A 24,242-nucleotide genomic window follows, 5' to 3' on the forward strand; every position below is an offset into this window, starting at 1 on the left:
CATGCACACACACAAAACAAATACATGCAAGTAGAGGCTAATGCAGGAGCAGGGCCATTTTTCTTCCTATTTCACAGCAGCAGTGCAGTCAGCTGCAGGTCACATGACTGGCTTGGTTGTTCTCAGTGAGCATGCTCAGACCCCTCAGTGTTGTCAGGCAAAGTATAAGACAGCAGCAGCAAGAGCAGGAGATCTGCAATAGATAAACACACAGACTCACACAAACCAGCTTGCTCACAGACACACTACCACAGACTGAGAGATAGACGCTATAGATTTTAGGGAACTGAGGCTCTGGTTTCTCTGATTTCCAATTTTAATGGGCTTACACTCATCCACCGTTTCAGTGGAAAACAGCCACCGAGGGAGAGAGCGGCAGGTGCGCCCTTTAAGAGGGGGAGCAGCTGAGGCAAGGACAGCATCCAAGTCTCCATCCTCTGTGGAGGTAAGTGCTGAGGGATGGGTCGGGGGTGCAGAGCGTTGGGGGAGGGGGTAATCCGCCTGACTGCATCTGTGTTTGTGTTAAACAGTTATCAGAACGAGGAACGGGGACAGTGGTGGTGGTGGTTGGGGGTTGGAGTTTATTGGTATGTACGACGATGGAGACCATGGCATGGCGAGGGTGGGGTGGGGGTGGAGGGATGTAGATGCTAGCTGGGTTGAGAACATGGCTGAGCAGCAGACATAAACAGGAAAGAAAAGGAGAGGAGCTAAAAACCTAAAGAAGCAATAATGACTAGGAAGCCATGTCGAGCTGGGTTCAGTGAAATGGTGATTTTGGAAAAGATGCGAGCCTATTCCCAGCATAAAAAGAGACATATTTCAGACAAAAGGATTAGATTTTTTTTTAGACATGTAGAAATTTGCATGAGCCCATCGTCCTAAAAAATCAAATGCAGAAGCTTAGTCGAAATGGATAATTAAGGCTTCTGTAATTATAGTGTATTTCATGCGTGACTGTTATGTCAGCCATTCTGTCTTGCAGTGCTGAGCTATGTTGCTATTCAGTCTTTGTGCAAGTCTCAGGATCCGGTCCTGAGACATGTAATAAATTATGTATAGTTTTTGGCTTGATATGCACTAAAATGTGCAAAAATGCAATTTGCATTGTGACGTTGCAGTGCGACGTTAAAAAAATAAGTATCTCTTCATCTGCATCTTCATATGTTGTTGAAAATACATCAGATGTGTTGTGTACATGTCTGACACTTAATGTGATGGGCCGCTATAAAACACAGAGTGCTCTTTTGGTGCCTATGTTATATCCGTAATGTAACCCTTGCATTTATTCTTCCAAATCTTTTGACAGTATTTCAAAATGCACAAAAACTGTAACTGATCCTTTATTTGGTCATTTTTATAATTGATTATTATTTGACTTAACGTAGTGTCGTCACATTGTTCTGTCCTCATGGGCACACGGGAAATCACAAAGCATATTTAGCAGCGCAAAAATATCCTTGTATTTGTTTTTGACAGGCACATAAAAAGCAACAGTTTAATAATGCACTGACATCAGCATTATGTGTTGTTTTTGCTGCACGTCGTTATTGCTCAGCCAACCTTTTGTGCTTCAGCATTAAGAGATGAATTTAGTGTAAAAAAAATAAACACACACACAAAACAAAGAAATGGAGACATCTTGCCTGGATCCTAAATGTACAGCACATATCTCCCACACATTCTCACCACAGTGATTAATGCCACTCTGAACAGAGGCAGAGATGGCTGTTGCTAGGATACATGGCAAGGTGAATTGCAGACATTTTAAAGGGGAAAAAAAGAAGGAGGAGGGCACCATTTACAAAGCATGGCATCACTGGGTACGGTCGCTTTGTTTCACATTTTCAACCTTTATTGATTTTTAATTTCTCGTTCTACTTTCTGTTTCTCTGAGGTCGTGCAGTCCTTTACGGTGCAAGACAGAGAGACGGAGCTCTCTGGTTTTTCTTTTCACGCTCCTTCAACGTGGAAGTAGGCTGAAATGGTTGGCAGTGTTCTCAGGCCTAAACCTGTCTGAGTGAGCCCTATGAACACAAGACCCAATGGTAAGACAGCCAGGATTGTATCGCTGTAATTACTGCGTCTGAATACTAACGGACGTGCAGACTAAATTTAATTTCTAATCTAAATATATTACATAAGCACTGTCGATTTGTTTAACTTGAGATCTGGGGTTCAGGCATAGTTATTTTTGGTTCAGCCACTTCTTTTTTAATTCAGTTGAGTATTCTTTTGAAGGCTGAATTCATGTCTTTTGGAAATAAACCCTGCCTCTCTGTCTCTCACTTTGAGATGCTAAATAAAGCAGTGTTTTGATGCCCTTGAACAGGAGGCTAAATATGGACATGTGAGAAAGGATGTGAGATGAAGGGATGATAGAACGACGGTGCACTTTCTTTCAGCTCTACAATAATGGCCTTTGCACGTTCTGTGGGCCCACAGGACATCAAAGGCCAGTGTTGGACAGACGAGGAGTCGGACGGAGAGAATGAGTCGGAGCAGTTCCTGTATGGCATTCAGGTACAGAGGAGGCTATTACCCTTCTATAATCTCTATGATATGATGTGCTTTTAGAAGTGATACTAGTAAATGTTAACACATCTCAGTCATAAAAGCAATTTTCTGTAAAAAAAAACCCAATCGCAGTAAGCTCAAACTTGTTTATCATAAGGATATTGTTATGTATTGGATTATCAATATTATTTTCAACTGTAAAATGTTGACAAAAAGAGCCATGATGTGTTCAACTCAGAGATGATAGTGTTGCTCAAGCCTGATAAATACATATCATTTTAATCTGTGGATTATAATTCAATTCAATTCAATTTTATTATGTATAGCGCCTAATCACAACATACATTATCTCAAGGCACAGAAGCAGAGAAACCCAACAATTCACACAATGAGTAAACACTAGGCATCAGCGGAGAGAAAAATCTCCCTTTTAACAGGAAGAAATCTCTGACAGAACCAGATGTGCGGCCATCTGCCTCGACTGGTTGGGGTGAAAGGAAAAATGGGGGACAGAAAGGGGGCAGAGAAAGGACAAGAGGGAAGTGAGGTAGAGACCAGCAGCAGATATACAACCCATTTTAAAACCATCCACAAAGCATTACTGTAAGTGATGATCAAACCTTGTGCTCATTTGTTATACAGATTATGATATAGTTGTTCATATTGTAGCCCGATGGTGACACGACTTATCCACCTTCTTACAAACGTGAATAACCACTTAAGTCTTTTGACATATTTAAACTGATGGTGGTGCTGGACAATAAGTCAGACAGTAGTTGGTCACTGTAGTTTGGTCAGTAAAGGTTGAGATATCCTCTTCTGGAAATGTAGCACAGAAGGACCAGCTGCATGATGCCTTTCTGCATTAGGATACATATATAACGGCTTCTGGGCTTTGTATTTGTAGAAAACTGTCAAATATGATTTTAAACACTGAAGTGTGACTCAAGGAGCCACAGTACTATTTAAGTGTTACCACCCTACGCCACCTTTAGCATTTATCACAAGCAAAGCGATCAACTTCGTTTTCTATGGCCACCATTTAATGTATCATTTCATCTCGTTAAGTTCAGTGCCTCACTTCCAAATGGAGATATTAATCTGTTAGTCATCCTTTTTTTACTGTTATCTTCCCAGTCTTGTGATTGGAATTTAAATCCAGTCAGGGACTTAAAGCTCATTTCTGTGCACCCAGAGAACATAAAAGCAGTGGAGAGAAGATAAGGATGAAAATGTGGGATCTGCCCTATACACACGAAGCGGAGGAAATGAGTGTTAAGACACCAGAAGGATGTGTGACATGGGACTTGGGTCAACCATTACTATTGCAACACTCTACTCTTCATTCTCTAAATAAAATACAGTATACACATGGTTTGACTTCCGGGGTCATCCTTCCTTGTGTCTTCTTTTTATGGCACATTGTAAACTATGCAGCTGTCTGATTTTATTGCTGACATAAGATGTGCTTGATGTTGCATCACACCTGATGACGAGTGCTGAGCAGATCTAATGAATTACAAGCCATGCTGAACTGGACATCCTGTAAAAGACCATTCAGTTATTTTTACAACCATCTTGTGTCAAAAACCATGAGAATATGTTGGTTGTTGTTACTGGTAGAGAAAAAGCTATAGTAACAATTATGATGCATGTATCTGAATGTTACCGCTATCTTATTCTCATTTAACAGTATATTACAAAGAATACATTTACAATAATAAGCAATAGTTTGTCAAATAATAGAAAACAGGTTGAAATATTGATGATGATGATGAATGAAATTATGTATGAACCTTTGGAACCAGCTAATAAATGTAGGAAGAGACATTGGTGACAATTATAATGATAACAAATAAAAAGAAAAACAGTAGTTGGGAATCACTCACTCAGTATTCCAAACTAATAATTGTGTAAAAATATAACTATCACCAATTATGAGGTGTTGCTTTATGGCTAAGGATTATGGTTGAAGGTCAGAAATTAACAGCAAATTTAGCTTATTCAGCTAAATTGTTGTAACATCAACTTAATTCAGTTGGTAAGTTTGAGTAATACAGTTGTTTTTAAAACGGCTAAATGAAACCAATATAATACAATATCATTTGTTTTTATTATATTGATCAATATTTGTGGTTATTGTCTTGTGTGTAATAAAAACTAGCAAAAAGTTTCAAAGACCACATTTGGAACAACATATACTGCTTGTTGCAGGGGAGCTGTGCCGCTGACCTGTACCGTCACCCTCAACTGGATGCAGACATTGAGGCAGTGAAAGACATTTACACTGACAGTGCTGTCTCTGTCAGGTATGACACACACACACACACACACACACACGTTTGATCTTCATACATAGTGAGGACCCTCGTAGACATAAGCCCCTTACCCTAACCATCACAACTAAATGTCTAACCCTGACCCTAACCTAAACCCAATTTTGACCATAACCATAAAACCAGGTCTTAACCCCCAAAAAGCCCTTTAAAGATGAGTGAGGACCAGCCAAAATGTCCCCACTTTGCCCAAATGTCCTCAGTCCATATGGTTTATACAATTTTTGGTCCTCACCATTTCCTAGCCCCTTACCCTAACCTTAACCATCACAACTTAATGCCTAACCATAAACCTAAACCATACCTTAACCTATACCCAATCCTAAACCTAACCCATTACCAAATCTTAACCCTCAAAACGGCCTTTAAATTCATGAGGACTTAAAAAAAAATTGTCGTCACAGGCTACTACATGCAGTACATTTTAATACACCTGTCTTAGTGAGGACACAGTACCTCAGTAATACATTCCCCAGCCCCTTACAGTAACCAAAAGCATAACAGATAATTGCCTAAACCCCTTAATCTAATCCTAATTCTAACCCTAAAACAGGTCTTAACACATTAAGGTGTGGCAGAATGCAAGGGCCAGCCAAAATAAGTTTTTTGGTCGTCACAAAGATATAAAGGTTTACCTACACACTTACTATATGCAAAATATTTTTTGGGGTAAAAAAAGATGAAAATCTGCTGACTTTTCTTTATAGTACACAAGGGAAAAGTTCAAAGAGTACACATTCATTTATAGTATGTACTCACTATCTGGTGAAAACAGGAAAAGCACACAGTGTTTTCCTCTTACAGGGTTAATTAGGAGTGTAACGCATCTCCTTACTTTTGATAAATTGGCTGTATCTCTTGTTGTCTCCCTGAACAGAGAGTATGGAACCATCGATGATGTGGACATCGATCTTCACATTAACATCGGTTTCTTAGATGTGAGTCGGCATTATTCTTCTTGTGCCTACATGCCTCCTCCATCTTTGCCCATTACTATTCTAATGACATTTTGCAAAGTAACACATCATTTATAATGCAGCATGCGCTCATCATTTATTTATATAATGAGAAATGGCCTTAATTAGGGTCCTAACTCTGCATATGTGTATGTGTGTATGTGTATGTGTGTGTGTCTGACTCAGGAGGAGGTTGCGACAGCTTGGAAAGTTATCAGAACAGAGCCCATTATTCTGAGACTGCGCTTTTCTCTTTCTCAGTACCTCGATGGACCTGGTGAGTAAAAGATGTCAAGTGTGGATGTTGGTTTTCTGGGAGGGACTTTAGATATTTGTGCTACTCACTGAGCGTGGGAGGTGAGTACACTATGTGCTACACGAGAGGGAGAGTGAAAGACAGTACGCTAGAGGAAAAGTGTGAATCTGTTCACTTTGTAATAATGTTAGTCATCTTCACTCAGAGCCGTCAGTAGAAGTGTTCCAGCCCTCCAATAAAGAAGGATTCAGCTTGGGCCTGCAGCTCAAAAAGTAAGTTATGTAATCTATTATGTGTAACTCCCCATCACGCTTCATTGGGATTCCACACACTGAAGATTTCACGAGTTTACCCTTTAACAACGAACCCTTAAAAATGTCCGTCCAGACTGTTTCTTCTTAATTTAACCATAAAAGGACCAGAAAATGTCCAGTGAGTAAGTGCTTTTTGCCATTTTTCCAGAATGACTCACAATATCTGGCAGTTATTTACAATTTACTGCATGCTATAAAACCGTTGTAATACAATTTAAAATGAAGTAAAACAAAAAGGTTTATTTAGTAAATGAACAAGATTTCTGCGTGTTAAAATAAATTGGAATTGGAACAGTATGAAACCTATTTACAATAACATTTCTTGAGGCTGCGTCTCTCAATGCGCAAAAAAATGCAACTATGTACAGGTGTACAGATGCTGACTCAACGCACAAACCGTAACTACGGTAATGCAATGTGCGGCGCGTCAGCAATACACTCGGTGTTAAAGGGTTAACCTTAGTTTCCTGTAAACAAAATAACATATTGCAAATTCAGAAGTTTTGCGACGAGAATTAGAAACAACCAAGCAAGTTACAAAATAGATGACTCATGCATAAATATTTAATGTTTTGTGTTGTAATCTCGTACTTCTTGGCCAGTCCTCTTACGCGGGACAACAATGCACACTACTGCAAAAACAGAAGCTCAGCCAGTTCTGCTCACCTTCTTTTCTCTGCTTGACGGTTTTGTAACACGTCAGGATCCTGAGCACGTTCACCTCACAGCAGTGGAAGCACCTCAGTAATGAGTTCCTCAAGGCTCAGCAGGAGAAGAGGCACAGCTGGTTCAAAGCCGGGGGGACCATCAAGAAGTTCCGTGCAGGGCTCAGCATCTTCTCCCCCATACCCAAGTAGGTCTCTCTCTTACGCTGTGTCACTTTGAAGGCATCCACCCCATCAGGCATGTGTGCTATCAGTTTGTTAAAAAACAATGGTGACATTTTGATGCAGGCCATTTTGTCCCACACGGGCATATTTAGTTCCTCATTATGATGCTTTTGCCAGACACATTTGCATAAGTCTGGAACCCCTAGGTTTATTTTCACTTTCGCTGGAGTGATTTACACACTAATTAGAGCAATGGCGTGACATTTGAATGTAAACAGACGACAGTGTACAGCAGCTCTCTGTCCCTTTCCTTCAATAATGTCTTCAGGAGTGATTCAGCAGAGGCAGCCATCTTGGTTGTGAGGGAAAATGATTCAGCAGCGCTGCCATTCGGCACTCTGTCATCTTATCAAACCTGTCCCATTTTAATTGAATGGGTCCGACTGGCCTGCATGAGCAATCACATATGTGTTTGCTAATGGTTTTGCAGAGTGTATTTATTTCTAAATACTGTATAAATCTATTTGTCATAGTTATTAAGCAGTTATATAGCTCGAGCATAACGTCGGCGACGTGTTCTTATATTTTCAGCATTTGAAAGTGTTCTTGTGACTCAAGCAGTTCTGCATGCCTCTTAATGTGTGTTTGTGTGTCAGGGGGTCAGGGGATTTGGGATGCAGCTGGGTAAAGATAGTGACAAAAACCTTTTTCTACCTGTAGGTGTGTCTGTGAAAGGTAAGGCATAAGATAAGACGCCATGACACAGCACACAGTACAGATTGACTTAAATGCAACCATTTCAACGTACTCTTCCTGGCCTTTGTCTTACTTCAAGTTGCTTTTACAGTTATGGGTGCGCAGGGACAGAGTTTCAGCCTCCTCAGTCGATGTCAGCCTCACTAACCTTTAGGTCATCTTGACATTGTCATGACTTCACAGAAGTCTCATATCAAGAGGGAACGTGGATAAAGTCCAATAGTGATGGTGGAAATGAACACTGGTATATGATATAATATGATTTAGTGTAATATTGTCAGTCTAGTGCGAGTGACCGCATTTCTTTAATGTATTGTATGTCACTATGCCATCATAACACAGGGCAGTCTTAGCTCACTGTGTTACATCCGAGGAGTTTTTGCAAATATGGCTGACAGTTGAAGCTGCAGTTTGTAACGTTAGGTGATTCATTTTGTTGTTGTTATTATTTTTCTGCCATTGTTTGGTCCTAGTGAACAGAACCTGACCGAGGGAGCATTTGTTTGTGTACACTAGCAGCGCAAGGGCAGACAGGGGCAAGGAGCTTGTTAAAATGCTGAACGCCTGGGTTTTTTTGAGCTGTAGAATTCACTTCTGCTTGCAATCATCTCGCTCTACTAGCGCGATGTTGCTGTTTCTCTTCTTCAGTAGTAAACTCTATTGTGGCTCAGTGCTATGGCACTGGACAGAACCTGTTGTCAAGTCAAGGCTCAGATTCAAAGTGTGCTTCTATATTAAGCTTGAGAAGAAAGACGGCCAACTGAGATGTCAGAAGAACAAAATCAGCACCAGCCGAAGCACAAGTGAATTGCTAATGTTTTAGGATAAAGATAACAATGTTAGCGTTTCCTCACAGACATGTGAATGATACAGTGATGCACATGTTTTGTGTCTTGCTGTTCAACAGGTCTCCAAGTTTTCCTCTGATCCAAGATACGGTTATTAAAGGGAAGCTGAGCGTCCCTGAGCTGAGAGTGACCCGCCTGATGAACCGCTCCATCTCTTGTACCATGAAGAACCCCAAAGGGGAACTGTTCAGCTATCCCCCAAACAGCCAGGTCAGTGCCAGACGGCACGATTGCGCAGCTGTAAAACCAGTCAGAGACCTCAGATTAGCTTTGTTGTTTCTGGAGTTTTGGATTGAAAACACTGCATTACTGACAGCAAATTGTAACATTGGCGATACTGATTCAATCATAATGGGTTCAGCATCATTGATGATTCTGCTAAATGTGACGAAAGAGGTATTCGCTGTTTTGACGGAACTGTATATTGCTCTTGTCTTTCTTAATCCACTGTGACCCAGTCTGACCCTCTGCTCAGTCACCTGTCATCTGCACTCTTCCCACTTGAGCTTTTCCCTGCCCCTACCGTTCCATGGCTGCTGCGCCGTTTCCCATAATGCTTTGTCTTCACTTGACTCATCAGACTGTGGCTGTCCCGGCGGCCAGGGCCCCAGCGCAGATTACCACGAGGCAGCTGATTGAATTGTTTTTCTCATCCCAGGCGGGCGGCCACTGCAAGAACATCCCTACCTTGGAGTACGGCTTCTTAGTGCAGGTTAGACCCTGAGGAGACAAGAGTTCACTAAACAACGCAAATGTACATCACATCCTTTGAGATTCCTCTCATCTCTGTAGTGTAAACACAAAACATCCTGTCTCACAATCTACGGCCCCAGTGTATTCGCTGTTTATGTTATAGCCTGTGCATGTGCAAAAGGGCTAACACTGCATTTTTGTGCCCACCAGAAAGTTGTGCTTTGTTACTACTCTTCTGCCAACCACTATATACAGCAGTGCTGGAGGTGGGAACACCACTGTGCTTTTCTCCTGACAGATAATGAAGTACTCAGAGCAGAGGATCCCCACACTCAATGAGTACTGCGTGGTGTGTGACGAACAGCATGTTTTTCAGAATGGATCCATGCTGAAGGTAACACAGAAACATTAAGTTCAGATTTATCAACCTTTTCTTCATGGTTTCCTAACATTTTTTGTGGGAGGATTGATTCATGTCCGTGTAGGTTTCTAATGTACATAATTCTTTGTCTGGGTGTGTTAATGTAGCCCGCTGTGTGCACCAGGGAGCTGTGTGTGTTCTCCTTTTACACTCTGGGTGTGATGTCCGGAGCTGCAGAGGAAGTGGCCACTGGAGCAGAGGTGACTGCAACACAACAGATAGTATAGGATAATAAATCACGGTGCAGTCATTAAACTTTTATTTCCCACAGAACACAACAGTCAAACACTGATGCTCCAGAGGGAGACACATTTCTGATTATGTGTTCTTTATATGTTTCACATATGCATCAGCTAAAGGCAGGAAATGGAATTATGTAAAATCTGTCCTCCCAGGTGGTGGACCTACTTGTGGCCATGTGTCGTGCTGCTCTTGAGTCTCCCCGGAAGAGCATCATCTTTGAACCGTACCCATCCGTTGTTGATCCCAATGACCCCAAGACTCTGGCCTTCAACCCAAAGGTCAGCGCTCCCTCTGCTTGAATCAAGATGAATAACAATGTCAATACACGTCAATACACGTTTTTGATTAATAATTTAACGTCTGTTTGTTTTTCCCTCTTTCATTGCATACAATGATGATTGGCTCAACCAATGAACACAGAAGAAGAATTATGAGAGACTGCAGAAAGCACTGGACAGTGTCATGTCCATCCGGGAAATGACCCAGGTACAAGTGGGAGATGGGAGGGGAAGAAGGGAAGGATCATTGAGATCTGTAAAGCTTAGAGATTGTTAACCCTTTAACACCGTGCACATTGCAGGCGACAGGTTTGCGCAAGTGCACTTTGCATAATTACCGTAATTATGCAGCGGTTTGTGTCGGATAAATTCCAACTGTTTCTGAAAGCTGAGAAGTGAAAGAAAATATGTGGTTATTATGGTAATTTTACTCACGCATAGTTTCCATTTTCTGGCCTGTTTTTGGACACTGGGCCAAAAACTCAAACAAATGTTACTTTAAGTATGTTTTATACTGTTCAAATTTCAAATTTAACATGCAAAATCTAGTGTTCATGTATTACTGCAGTGTTTTATTAAATAAAAGTAGTTTTTCTTCATTTTAAATTGTTAATACACTATATTAACATGCGGTGAATTATACATAACTGCCAGATATTGAAAGTTATTCTGGGAAAAATGGGCAAAGGCACTTACTCACAGGACATTTTCTGGTTAAAATAAGAAAAAAAGTCCTGACATTTTGAGGGTTTGGTGTTAAAGGGTTAACATGTGTCCACCATAAACTGTTGGTTATAAAGTCCTGCATTTAGTCTTTTCCTCTGTAGTACTAAACTTCATGGGTGCAGGCTTTGTGACAGTTACTGTTACTAGGTTGTCCCCCAAGAAAACCAAACATCTGACAACAACATGCGGCTTTTGTGGTTTTCTTAGGGCTCATATCTGGAGATCAAGAAACAGATGGACAAACTGGACCCTTTGGCCCATCCCCTGCTACAGTGGTGAGTAGACAGGACATCTACTAAAAGTGGATTTATTCCTTTGAGTATGTCAACAATTGCAATATTTGTATGTGATAGAGTCAGGATCAGACAAATACAACAGACAAATACATAAACTGTAATAATAAACTACTAAACTAAACCAAACCTTTAAACTTTTTTTTTAATCAGTTGATGTTATTTATATAATATGTAGTTAAGTAGTAAGTAGTAGTCTGTGTTGGTGGTGATGGTAAATGTCTTAAATTTAATACATTTGTCTCAATGAATTTTTAATTTTAATTTTAAATTGTCATAGCATTTATCAGTACATAGTTGAGAAGTAAATTTGGTTCATTTCATGATGAGTCCTAAAATGTTTTCAGTTGGGAGCACCAGTGGTACGAGTGAAAAGAGTTAGTCCAGAGGCCTGGAAAATAATATACATGACTACTGTAGTGTTCAGAGAGAATGCCAGACCTTATATACGACACTGTGATACTGAGACTTTCCTTCTTTCTTTCAGGATTATTTCCAGTAACAGGTCGCATATCGTCAAGCTGCCTCTCAGTAGGGTAGGACACCAGAGGGACATCCCCTCAAGTCTCTTTTATTAAATGGGTTGTTCACTGTGCCTCATTGCGTCGTTTGATGGTCAGTGCTCACTTCTTCTCTCTTTCTGTTTGTCCCTCTCTCGTGCTCTTACTCGTCCCGTGTGATCTCACTGTGGTAGCAACTGAAATTCATGCACACCTCCCATCAGTTCCTGCTGCTCAGCAGTCCCCCGGCGAAGGAGGCTCGTTTTCGCACTGCCAAGAAGCTGTACGGCAGCACCTTCGCCTTCCAGTGAGTCCACTTTGCACTATTTCAACATGGTTTACATTGTATGGCTATTTCAATAGCTAATTCATTCAGAACTATATAAGAAAAAAAAAAACTTCTCCTAATGTTTAGCTTGTGGCCCCCAGAGAAAATAATAATCTGAGACGATTCAGTTATTGCGTAGTGTAAATGATGATGCTTACTAAAATACATACATAATTTAACATAGCAGTGGTGCACACATAAGTATGTCTCAGTGTGACACCCCCTCATTATGTTGTGGACAGAGGCCCCACTCGAGCAGATTTTATGGAACTATAACAAACAACAACAGCACAGAGCTGTGGCCAGGACTGTGAAAGCACCTTGTTTAGCCAGCACTCAGAGCCAGCAATGACTGCAAGTTTGACATGTGTACTGTAGCAGATGGGGCTCTGCTGAATATTTTACATACACACGGCCTAACAGTCTCTCTGTCTGCTGATTAGTACTTCAAACTTTATCAAAAATATTATATAATTTTAAATGACAGTTGGGGGAGATTGAGAAGATAATCAATGAACTATAGTGACATTTGTCTGTGTTGTGGGTGTGGGAAGAAAAAGCATACACAGATTAAAAACTTATACTATATTATAAACTGTATACTAGAGATTCAGGATATTGGACTTTTTGCCAATATATCTTGAGAGCTTGGGCCGATAAGCGATATCTATAACCAATATGTATATATGTTTTTGTGCAGAGGTCATTTAGTCACATAATATCTACTCATGTCACTGCAGATGTAGATATAAATGTACTTCATTGAGCAAAATAAAAAGCATAGACGTCAAGGAGGTAACAGCCTGTTTAGTCTACTGTTGTTGTCATTAACCATATCGACAGATGTGTGTATTTGCTGATATCAGATAATACACATTTAAAGCCAATATCTGCCGATACCGATATCACGCCAATAATGTTGTGCATCCCTACTGTATGCCATCAATACATTTTAGACTAAAACAGTGATATCCTATTTGTCCTTGCACAAATGCTATACATCTATTTATACAGTAGATTGAATGTAGTGGGGTTTGAAAAAGCTGCTTTTATTTGGTTCAATTACATTTCAAACACCTATATTTTTTTTTTTACATTCCTTAGTGGAAGGATTGTACAATGAATCAGAGCTCACAAGATAAAATGCACCAGTACTATTTTATTAGTGTTCTTGAAAAGCATGGTTCCGGCCAATAAACGTCGGAGGTTGCACTTTGAGGTCCACATATTACACTACACTTCATTTTATGGCTTTTTGTTCTTATTTCTCCCTCTCTCAACTTGCTCCAGTGGCTCCCATATAGAGAACTGGCACTCTGTTCTGAGAAATGGACTAGTCAATGCCTCCTATACAAAACTGCAGGTACGTAACCCTGACAGTTGGCTGGAATTTATGATGCATCTCCTCTTGGACAGTAAACCTGCTTTTGGTAAGAGCAGGCTCATTGTCCGGGTCATTCATTTTTGCAGTTAATGGATGCCAGCTTCCCTTTTCAACAGCGCTGCATTTGGCACTATAGCGGGCAGGGCACACTGGGAGAGTTGCCTGGCCAAATGTCGGCTGCTCTCTGTCTCCTTCGCCGGCAGCAGCAGACGGCACGTTTCTTCCCATTGTGGGACAAACGGAGGGGACTGTGGTGTCAGCTGTGCTGTCAGGAGGCTGCCTTGTGTGTCCTGTAGGGGTTAATCACCTAGAGCATTACGTAGGATGGATCTAAATCTGAAGGATGCAAAGGACAAGCTCCATGACACTGTGTCCTTACAGTGTATGAGGAAGTAAAGAAAATGGCACCACTTGTTATTTATTCAGACCTGGGTCAAAAGGTTGTCTCAGATCAGTAAAGAGATCATTAATTGATAACCGATGGGTAAATGATTGACCAAATTGGAATGATCAAGATCACTTGAAGACAGAAAAAACATGAAAGGATACTTTTTTATAACGTAAATTAAGAAATGATGAGGTGTGAGCCAGAGGGAAGAATGCGGCGGATAATTGCAGCTTGGCTTTTCATTGTTTTGAAGATAGATTAAACACAATTACGTCTGAAATCTCAAGGATCTGTGCGACGTCGATGCTGGCCGTGAGCGCTGTATCATGGTGACGTGCCTCATTTTATGCCGTCTTTGTTCTCCAACTTTTTTGAACTCCTCAATCTTTGATCTCGCCTCAGCGCTCGTCTGCCTCCTCTTTCTCCTCTCCATTTCACCTTGAGCATTGACGCCCGCCTCCCACTCCCCACAGGCCATTGTGTTCCACATGAGGAGGAGGAGGAGGAGGAGGAGGAGAAGGTGGTGGTGTGCGCCTCCAGCGCCAGCCATCATCACACCAGTCTTTCGTTCCTTTTGATTTCCTCCCCGACTTGTCACATCCTGACCGCCATCTTCCTCCTATTTTTATTCCCAAACTGTTACGTTTGTCTTGGTTCCTTCTCTTGTTTCTCCATGTCACACCTGCGGGCGTACTGTTTTCGTCACATCGGACATCCTTGTGTGAGCGCTCGTCGGCGCCGTTGTCAATCATCCTCATATCATCATCTCCAAACCAGCCCCCGTTGTCTCATCTCTGACTTCAGCATTCCTTGATTACCTGAACGTTTTACTCACAAATTGTTCTCACACTGTAGACAAAAAGGTGTTATTGTGCGGATTGGTGGAGATCACTGTCGTATTTTTGTGTCTTCAGTTTGCATTGTAGTGGTAGACACTACCATTATGGTATATCAGTGAATTATGCAGTTTTTCTCTCTAATGATTGAACTACACTGTGTCTCTGTAAATGAGTTTACCACACACCATGTGTGTGTGTGTGAAGTTGTGTTGTACAAGTGCTCGGTGACTCAATCCTTCCTTCCTGCTCTTACCCAAGCTGCATGGGGCAGCATATGGAAAGGGAATCTATCTGAGCCCCATCTCCAGCATATCTTTTGGATACTCAGGTAGGAACGGCTCATTCCTCATCACTCAGGCCCGACGACCCTCCTTTTTTTTTACACCATGTTGGTTAACATGTGTTTTCTGTGTGTGACATGGCCTGCTTATCATCCTGGAATATTTCATTTTCACATGTGAGAACTGTTCATGTTATCGTCTCTGTTGTGCTGCACTGTGTTGTACACGTATGTCCATTTTGGGTGCTGGGCTTTGGGCCCCTAATCTTGTGCTCCACCTATTCATACCATGCTTTTTGTTGTAGATGTATGCAAATGGGCTTTTAGTGGATTTGTGTGCGTGTTTATTGGCTTATTTTCTTTACCTCTGACCACCTTTACCAAGGAGGTTATGTTTTCATTGGTGTGGGTCTATATGTAAGTTTGTCTTTCTGTTAGCAACTTCCTGACCACAGTTAGTTTTTCATGATAAATTAGTGACGATCGCCCAAGTATGATCCCAGTCAATTTTGGTTATAGTCTACCTAATGATGACTTCACAAAACATTATGACATTTTCAATAGGCAAAACTGTAAAATCTGAACTCTGTCAAAAATCAAAAAACTCAAAACAAAAATTGGATTTGAAGGAAATCTGTGCTTATGCAGGAATAGTTTCAATTACATCTGATCTGGTGGCAATTTGTTGATAGTAATTAAGCAGATAAGGTCTATATAGATCCAGAAAGTCTTCTCAGTCCAGTGGATCAAAATGTCAGGTCAAGGTGACAAAGTGTTAAACCCTTGGTGGAGGTCTGCGTTTTTTTGAGTGCTCTTGTATTTACATTGTTTTCCTTTTGTTGGTCAGGGGTGTACAACGATTTACAACAAACCTTAAGCACCATACATGTGCATTTCTACCAAAACACAAATTCAGGATGGATTTCTAATCCTATAAAATAGTGTGATGTTTGTCAGCAGGGCTCACCTTCCCATCATGCCTATGGTTTCAGGACTTGTTTTTGAAATGTAATCAGTTTCAGTACTGTGCCATACTTAAGATTACAATTGGTAAAACTGCACAAATTATCAAAACAATAGATTTAATGCTTCTTTACTAATAAAAAAAAGGCTAACTGCCCCTTTGTTTATGATCCTAAATGTTGACATTCATTTGGCAGCTCAGTTTCTTTAATGCAGAGTCACGTAGTAGTTTTGCGCTAGTAAACGTCATAAGAAGGTTAGCACTGTGGGCAATAATTTATCTTTAATAGACATTGAAGACCATTAGAGGGAGAGTTTTGCACAGCGTGACTGACTCGAGGTAAGGTCATTCTGACGGAGAGTTGTTTACTCTCCGTGTGCTGCTTCTTGCAGGAATGGGGAAAGGACAGCACCGCATGCCCACCAAAGATGAACTGGTGCAGCGCTACAACCGCATGAACACCATACCACCGGTGAGAGCACAAAATGTACTACAGTTTACATACTACCTTTATTTACAGAGTGATTTTATGAAGTAATATATTGTTGGGCAGTAAATCAAAGAGGATATGAAAATAAGTTTCATGTTATTCAATAGGCATGTATGTATTTTAAATTGTATACAGAGAGATCAGAGATGACTTATCATCACCATTTCTAATTGTTACCATCAGCTCACTTAGATTATTGGAATTACTGCGGCAGCTTTGTTGCTCGTCACTGTTCTCGCTGTTGTTTTTTGTTTTGTCAATAGAGCCGTCCGATACAATCAAGGTTTCTTCAGAGTCGAAATCTGAACTGCATCGCTCTGTGCGAAGGTAATAACGCTATTTGATTATTATATTGTGATTTGTAATAAAAACATAAAATGTAAAAAAAAAAAATATATATATATGTATACTAACTTTTTATTTATTCTAATTAAACAATGTCAGTGAACACAGTTCAATTAATCACAATTGTAAACCTTTCAGAAAAGACATCAAAACAGGGGAAAATCCCATTATCCAATAATCTGGTTATTTGTAAAATGCGACTTGAGTTTAAAACGGGCACTGTGATCAAAATTTAAACTGTTGCTCCTTTACCCCTACTCACCAGGGACAAAGGTCTGCCAGTCCTAGTCTGTTAATTAGATTTTAAATGGTGAATATACAGGCTGTACCATTGTCGGCAAAGCATTATTTCAAGTTTTCCTTAATCTCTGATGACATACCATGTTCATTTTTATTAATATTCTTATATATTGAATATATACATACAGCTCCTTTATATCAAAGTGGCCAGTGTATTATTATGCAAAAAAATGTGTCCTGTCAGTTATCACACTACTATTATCATCATCAAAATGGGGAAAACATTTACAAATATACAGATTAAATAGTGCATCGATCAGGATGATGAGTTTAAAGTGCATCTTAAATAGTTTTGATAAATACAAAAGAAACACTACTATTGCAGCAGGGATCAAATAGTAACATGATGATAATAATAATAATAACAATAATAAGTAATTGACTTTTCATGAAACATCTCTGTTTTACAGTTATCACATCTAAAGATCTGCAGAAACACGGGAACATCTGGGTGTGTCCAGTATCTGACCACGTCTGCACTCGCTTCTTTTTTGTGTAAGTATTCCCGACCCCTTTAACTCCTTCATTAATTCCACAGAATCTATGCCTAATTACTACTGGGCACAGCAACAAGGCAGAAGGTTAAACGAAAATCATTATCATCAACGCTTAAATTATGAAGCTCATTGCTCAGTTGCATTGTTTTACCAGCTATTATTAAACTGCTGGACAGCGGTTTAATAGCAGATTGTGGTAGATGCTGCTGTTGTCCCTCATCACTCATTATCATTTAAACGTGGTCCTGAATGTATTGTGCTCACGTCTGATTGATGTGACCCTTCCACTTTTGTGGCTCAGGAAGTTTTAAGGTAATGTTTGGAGCCCAATTATTTACCAAAACAACAAGATAAATCTTCACTGCCTGATGAATAATTATAATAATACTACTGCATTCACCTGGGCCCCTTATACCAACAAATAAAAGACTTGTTTCCCAGAACTATTAATTGTACTCAATGAAAGATTCTCACACGATATGCAAACTCCATGTATGTACTGTATGTGCGCAGGTATGAAGATGGCCAAGTAGGGGACGCCAACATCAACACCCAGGAGCCAAAGGTTCAGAAGGAGATCATGCGTGTGATTGGGACTCAGATCTACTCCAGCTAATGGAGATTCACCAGCGACACATAGATGGATTTGTCTCTCTGGAGGAGGCACGCAGGCAGACAGGCAGAGAGAGCGAATGTTCAGACAAGACGACCACAGGCGTGATAATGAAGCGACTGAGGGAGCTCTTCAGCACATTATGTCTAGAGTCTTCTTTTTTTTTTTGAGTCTGTCTCTCTTGTTTTGTTGCTATTCCTTCATCGGTTACACACTACATGTTTATTTAACCGTACTGTAACTCTGCAGAAAAAAGCAGGGTCATCAATGGCATCCACTCATACAGAACACACACTTAAGGTCAAATGCAAGCTTGTGTCTCTCTTGCTGCACCTATACTGATCTTAATGATCTGTAATTATATTTTCTCTTTGTGAATTTCAAGTTAAAAGAAAAGAAAAGAAAAAAAGAATCATTCCAAACAACAAATCCCTCTGTGGTTGATGGATTTACATGCACATACATAGTTCCCTTACTGTGTTTATAAAGGCATTGTTTCCGATCCGTTCGTTTAATTTTCTGTCATTAACGTCTTATAATTAAGGTCTGAGACATAGTTATCTGTGGGACAGGTACTGCTCTGTCCTTTAGTCCTTGTCCCCTGGATGAAGCTGCCAGAATCCAGTAAGCAAGGTGTTGCTTGAAGCTGCATACACTATAGGCACTTTGATTACAAATGTAAAAAAAAAAAAAATACAAAATCTATCAAATAATATCGTTGTCATTTTTACAAGTTTATGACTGAAAGATGAAGCACTTTCAAAATCTTACAGCAACAAATGGCTTTTCAAATAATAATAAAAAAAACCTCCCCTCAACTTTTATCTGACTGGACAGACATTGAACGTGACAAGTTAAATAAGAACAAGGGTCATAAAATGTCCTTAAATCTTAATTTCTTCATATACTTGTTAACCCTGTAATTTAAAAATAGTTTTTACTGCCACTGATTACACTGAAAATTATCGCCCACCTGATTTCCTATTTTTTGATTCTCTTAATTCCTTATTTTGGATTACTAAGGGTAACTTGCTTACTATCGCATTAATTTCACAGTTATTTTTTTGCTTTTTTGTGTGCACATCTTTTAGAAAAGCTGAAACTTGGCACTCGACTACAATAAAACTGGTATCTGGTGCTACACGTACTAGACAGGTTTGAGCAGCTTGATATTTTTGATACAGTGAAAAACCAGTTTGTTCAAGTACACATCATTTAATCCTATTCTGGAATAAATTCCTTTGTGTTTCAATAACAATTCTCATCAGAATCACAAGTTACAAAATTAACTGTACAGAAAAAAGAAATAAAAAAATCATGGACATAAGGTGATCTCACCCTGACCTAACACACACTGGAGGTAAATTAATGTGCAGCTCCCTGGTTTCAAAACGGAGAATGGCAACCTTGTATAGCTAATCAAGTTTATCAGTTAGTCATGTAATGTACGTATGTATGTTTGTATGTGTGGGTTTGTATTTTCTTGACATTATACTGGACATTGCACTTATTCAACGTTTGCCTAAGCTGGAGAAATGGACTTTCCTTGGACCTGCAGTAGACACACTGGAGGAAAAGAAGGAGGGAAAAAAATATTATTCATGGAGCCAGGAAAACTATAATATCCAACAACAACTTAACTATATCTACTAATATGGGCTTTCACTGTTTCCTGGAACTAAAAACCCTGACTACTGAATGGACTTTGCCACACAGAAGGAGAATGAACTGTAAATAAGGACACGGGAGAACTCGCCGAGATGTTTTTTTTCAAAGAAGGAGATGTAGACGTACAGTTGACTGCTCAAACAACTGATGTCGGTTTTTTGCTAAGAGGTTGGAGCTCCGAGTCTCTTTGAGAATCTTATTTTCTTGCTCCCTGTCTCTGGTGAGCGACGTTTTCATCAAAGATGATGCTGATGACGATGATGGTGATTGTGATTATTATGAAATGTGAGAATGCAGGAGGGAAAAAAAAAAATAAAATAAAGCCTGATTTTGCACAGTTTTACATACAGTCTCCTTTTATGTCTCTCTGTGGAAAAGAGTGTTATTGTTACACGTGGCTCACGCCCGGAGCTGGCGTTTCAGTCACAAGGGGGCACCATTCCTCCACCAATGTATCTTTGCACCATCTGAGACCTGTGATCTGTTAGTCTTCTCTGAAGATTAAAAAACAGACCTTTTTCCCTCCATATTCACAAAACTCAACAATTTCTAGTCAATAATGAATCTCAATCTAATACTACTACTAATAATAATAATAATAAGTAGAATTTGTCTACCCTTTTCATTCAAATCCTAACTTATCCCGCACATTTCAGGGGCGATAATCAATCTTCCATCAGCACCTAATGAGTCATAATGTTCTGCATTCGTTTGAAACGTCATAGACACTTAATTGAGTGTAATTTGAGTTTAACAAAGCACGTTAGTCACACAGAAGAAAATGAGGCCCATTCACTGATTTTAATGTGAAAATAAGACACATTAATGCTACCCCCAGAATGCAGACAGAAATTACGCTTTATAGTAATTACAGACTGATTTTGAAAACAAGCGCGACCATCATCATAATCACCCTCCTCACCGTAGACAATGAAATACCACGCGCATAAACTACTGTGCTCCGCTATAGGTTAGGTGCAAATTGAAATGTGCAAATGTAATTGATTTACCTCAGGAGGAAGTGGTGCGAGACAACTCAACGCGCTGCCATATACAGCAGATCGTTTAGGCCAAAACTACATCTTAATGTTTGCACTTTATTGCATCACAAATTGATTCAAGTTCGCATTGATTTCTTCAAATCTAATCTCCGTGTTTACATGTAGCAGAGCGTATCACTAATAGCTGTTGACCAGCCAATTGCTCACTCACTCACTGCTCCCGTGTTGCCCTGACCACAGAAAGCTCTCCTCTTTCAAACCAGCCAAAACACATCTCACTGCTGCTGCTGCTGCTGCTGCTGCTGCAGAAGTCCAGGCTGATGGCTGTTTTGGCACAGGAGGCCTTGTATGTATACAACAAGTGCTGGGTGTGTGGAAAGTGGACATAATCATTGGGAAGCTGAAGCACTCATGGACTCTTGAAAGGCACTTTGTGTGTGTATGTGTGTATTTGTGGCTACGGTAATTGGGCCCGTCCCTTTTATAAGCTGACCCATTTGACAGGGACAATGGCTGCGCTCTTGTTCTGATATTTGCATGTGTGTGTGTGTGTGTGTGACTAGTGGATGATGTGTATGGTTCACGTGCTCACAATGATCTCTGAAACCCAGCCCTCATGTTGGACATGGTCCCCTAGTTTAGCTTTGTCCCCCATTACCAAAGCCAGCTGGCCGGTGGCACACAACTGCACGTTGCTTAGATTAAGCCGTGGCTTTCTCTTGTGTCATTTAATCACCGACCACTGAGGGGAGCTCTAGTGTTATTCCACTTTGGTTTGTTTCAATGACTTTCTTTGCATACTTAATAGACACTCTGGCACAGGGCATTAGGACATACACACACACATGCTGGTAAACACACACACACACACACAGCAGAGTGGTTGTTTGGTCAGATAAGGGAGTGGTGACGGGAGGGCAGAGGGTCACAGAGGGTGTCTGGCCCTCAGCGGAAGGGACTGCTTCAGCCTCCCTCTTTCGTGCCTCCGTAGTAAGAGTGACCGTTTGATTCCTGCAGAAAAGGAGCAATTACAGGGAGTTGTTTAATCACCCACATTTTTATTGAGCTCGGGGTCTCTTAGCTTGCAGCTCAGGCCCCCATCATCGGCAGCAGCGGGCGACAGGAGTGACAGGGAAGGTCGGTGGTTTAACGGGGCGCGAAAGGGGTCTCGTTTGAGTTAAGACTTTGCAGACTACGCTGCACGATGTGGAGGCCCATGGGACAGAGGCAAAGAAGCAGACGAGACCAGAAGACTGGATGGCCAGCCAGGCAGAGCGATAGATGGACTTAACAGGAAGATGCAGACGAGAGGGCAAAGGGGGACGCACTCTATTCGCTAAGCGAAATAAATGTGCAGGGGGTTTCTCTCGGTTTGTGCTGAGCGCCAGACAAAAAATTTATACAGAGACACAAAAACAAAAGGAGGCATTCAGGTACACGACAGTGTCTCTGCATTTGTTGAGCAGGTGCGTTGAATTCCCAGGAGTGGAAGAGAAACTGGCGTCTAATGATTATAGACAGAAACACAACAGTGTGAACAAAGCACAGGCATGATTCCTGAACCTTACTGGAAGTGTAGCGCGCAAGGACTTATGTGGACACTGTGAGCACAGGGATGGCATACAAAAAGGTTTTTTTTAACAAGGAGAGATAGAAGAAAAACAACAGAATTCGATTTTCCTACTTTACAGTCATCCCAGAGCCCCAGTAAGCCCAAACTCCCATTCAAAACAGTACCAAGCTCTGTCAGCGTCAGTGCTTTTTATTGAATTTTCAGCTCGGGTGTTACTCTATATTTGTGTGCATGCGGAGTGCCTCCTCCTACCTCCCCTTCCCTGGATATGAATGATGGAGTACAAGTCCTTGTCTAGTCCCTCAGTGATGGAAAGGATGGTGGTATGAGGCGAAGAGTATAGCTGATGGTGGCGGTGTTTGGGAGAGGAAGGGGGTTGTTGAGTTAAAATGGCACAAACTGGGAAAGAACAGCACCACTGCGCGGTGACCAAAGGGAGAGGGGAGTGCGTGTGTGTGTGTGTAGGTGGGTGGTGGGTGGTGGGGGTTTGGGGTGTCGGAGGGAGAAGAGGGTAGAAAAAGACAGAAGAGGATGAGAGGGAGAGGGAGGGAGAATCGGCGTACACCATTGCTGCTCATAAAGCCAACAGCTGTGTGGGTAATGTTTTGTGACACCGAGCCTCTCTGAGCCCTTCTGTTTCTCAGAGAGCTGGGAGACGCCATATTCCGTCGTCACAAATGGCTCTGTCATTCACCCCCTAAGTCTTAATTATCGTTCCTGGTTTTTTGGCCACGTTTTGCTCAGGCGTATGGATCCATCTGCAAGCTGTATAATTCCACTCCACAATTTACAAGTGGCATTTATTACAATGGCCTCGGCAGCATTTCCTCTTTAACACTGGCAGCTCTTCCCAGAAAGATGAGGGGGAACAAAAGAGCAGAGCAATCTGGTAGCAACAGTGCCCGCCCTCCATTTCCTAAAATCTCTCTCTCATCTTTTTTTTTTTTTCCATCCGTACCCTTGCTCTCTGTATGACTATCTCTCTCCACCCCCACGCCACTAATTTTTCCACTTCTTTTCTGTGTGTGTGTGTGTGTGTGTGTTCCCTTTGTTATTAATTTAATTTTTATGGGATTCACAGTACTCGCACAAACCGCCCCCTATCTGCCTTGAAGCAGAGGAAAAGGAAATAGCTGATGTTGTTTCTTTTCCTCCTCTCCTCCTCTTCATAATTCATTTTGGATTAATTCTCCCCGTCTTCAGAGACGATCCTAATTCTTTATTATTTCCACTTCACAGGCTTGATGACATCCCCATATCCACATATCATATATGGGGGAAACTTTACACGCAGCAGACTTTCTTCTTTTCTCTTCTTTTTCCTGTCTCTCTCCTTCTGTCTAAATCATTCCATCTTTTCATTTCAACTCTCTTTCTCCTGTTCCTAGTATCTCATTCTCCTCAAATTGTATATAATGTCCATAAATTTTTTCTGTACATAATGCACATAGACTATAGTCCTTTTTTTCTTCTATTTTTACCTTTCATTAATCCCTTGCTTGTTCTGCTGCTGTAACAAGTGAATTTCTCCTTTGAGGGATAAATAAAGTTTATCTTATCTTATCTTTAAATTAGCTGTTAGTTTTTCCTGGGTTTCCTGTGTGC

At 40.8% G+C, this 24,242-nt stretch overlaps 1 protein-coding gene across 10 annotated transcripts; it reads left to right on the plus strand.

The window, feature by feature from the left end:
* The first annotated feature begins 136 nt into the window (after positions 1–136).
* On the plus strand, positions 137–20,406 carry LOC122772319 (protein mono-ADP-ribosyltransferase PARP6). 10 transcript variants are annotated; one of them, XM_044030267.1, is made up of 24 exons: positions 139–445; positions 531–587; positions 1,898–2,048; positions 2,406–2,523; positions 4,732–4,826; positions 5,731–5,791; positions 5,996–6,086; positions 6,271–6,337; positions 7,083–7,232; positions 8,873–9,023; positions 9,394–9,525; positions 9,805–9,900; positions 10,035–10,127; positions 10,323–10,448; positions 10,591–10,656; positions 11,382–11,449; positions 11,955–12,003; positions 12,162–12,274; positions 13,586–13,658; positions 15,165–15,234; positions 16,543–16,637; positions 16,904–16,967; positions 17,696–17,780; positions 18,296–20,406. In XM_044030267.1, exons 4-24 carry the CDS (start codon positions 2,416–2,418, stop codon positions 18,396–18,398), a joined length of 1,956 nt encoding a protein of 651 aa, XP_043886202.1. In that variant the 5' UTR covers positions 139–445; positions 531–587; positions 1,898–2,048; positions 2,406–2,415; the 3' UTR covers positions 18,399–20,406. The 10 variants fall into 10 exon arrangements, 9 of the variants coding, with proteins under 9 accessions (XP_043886210.1, XP_043886202.1, XP_043886207.1 ...); XM_044030272.1 differs by having other exon boundaries at positions 2,446–2,523; XM_044030266.1 differs by lacking the exon at positions 531–587.
* The last annotated feature ends 3,836 nt before the right edge of the window (positions 20,407–24,242 follow it).

The sequence above is a fragment of the Solea senegalensis genome, linkage group LG7 (genome assembly GCF_019176455.1).
Source record: "Solea senegalensis isolate Sse05_10M linkage group LG7, IFAPA_SoseM_1, whole genome shotgun sequence".
NCBI lineage: Eukaryota > Metazoa > Chordata > Actinopteri > Pleuronectiformes > Soleidae > Solea > Solea senegalensis.

Excerpts from the sequence above, each read along its gene's own strand:
- LOC122772319 (XM_044030267.1), top strand. The coding sequence starts at position 2,416 with ATGGCCTTTGCACGTTCTGTGGGCCCACAGGACATCAAAGGCCAGTGT. Across the intron at positions 9,901-10,034 it reads AGAATGGATCCATGCTGAAG|CCCGCTGTGTGCACCAGGGA; the intron begins GTAACACAGAAA and ends GTGTTAATGTAG. Across the intron at positions 12,275-13,585 it reads GGCAGCACCTTCGCCTTCCA|TGGCTCCCATATAGAGAACT; the intron begins GTGAGTCCACTT and ends AACTTGCTCCAG.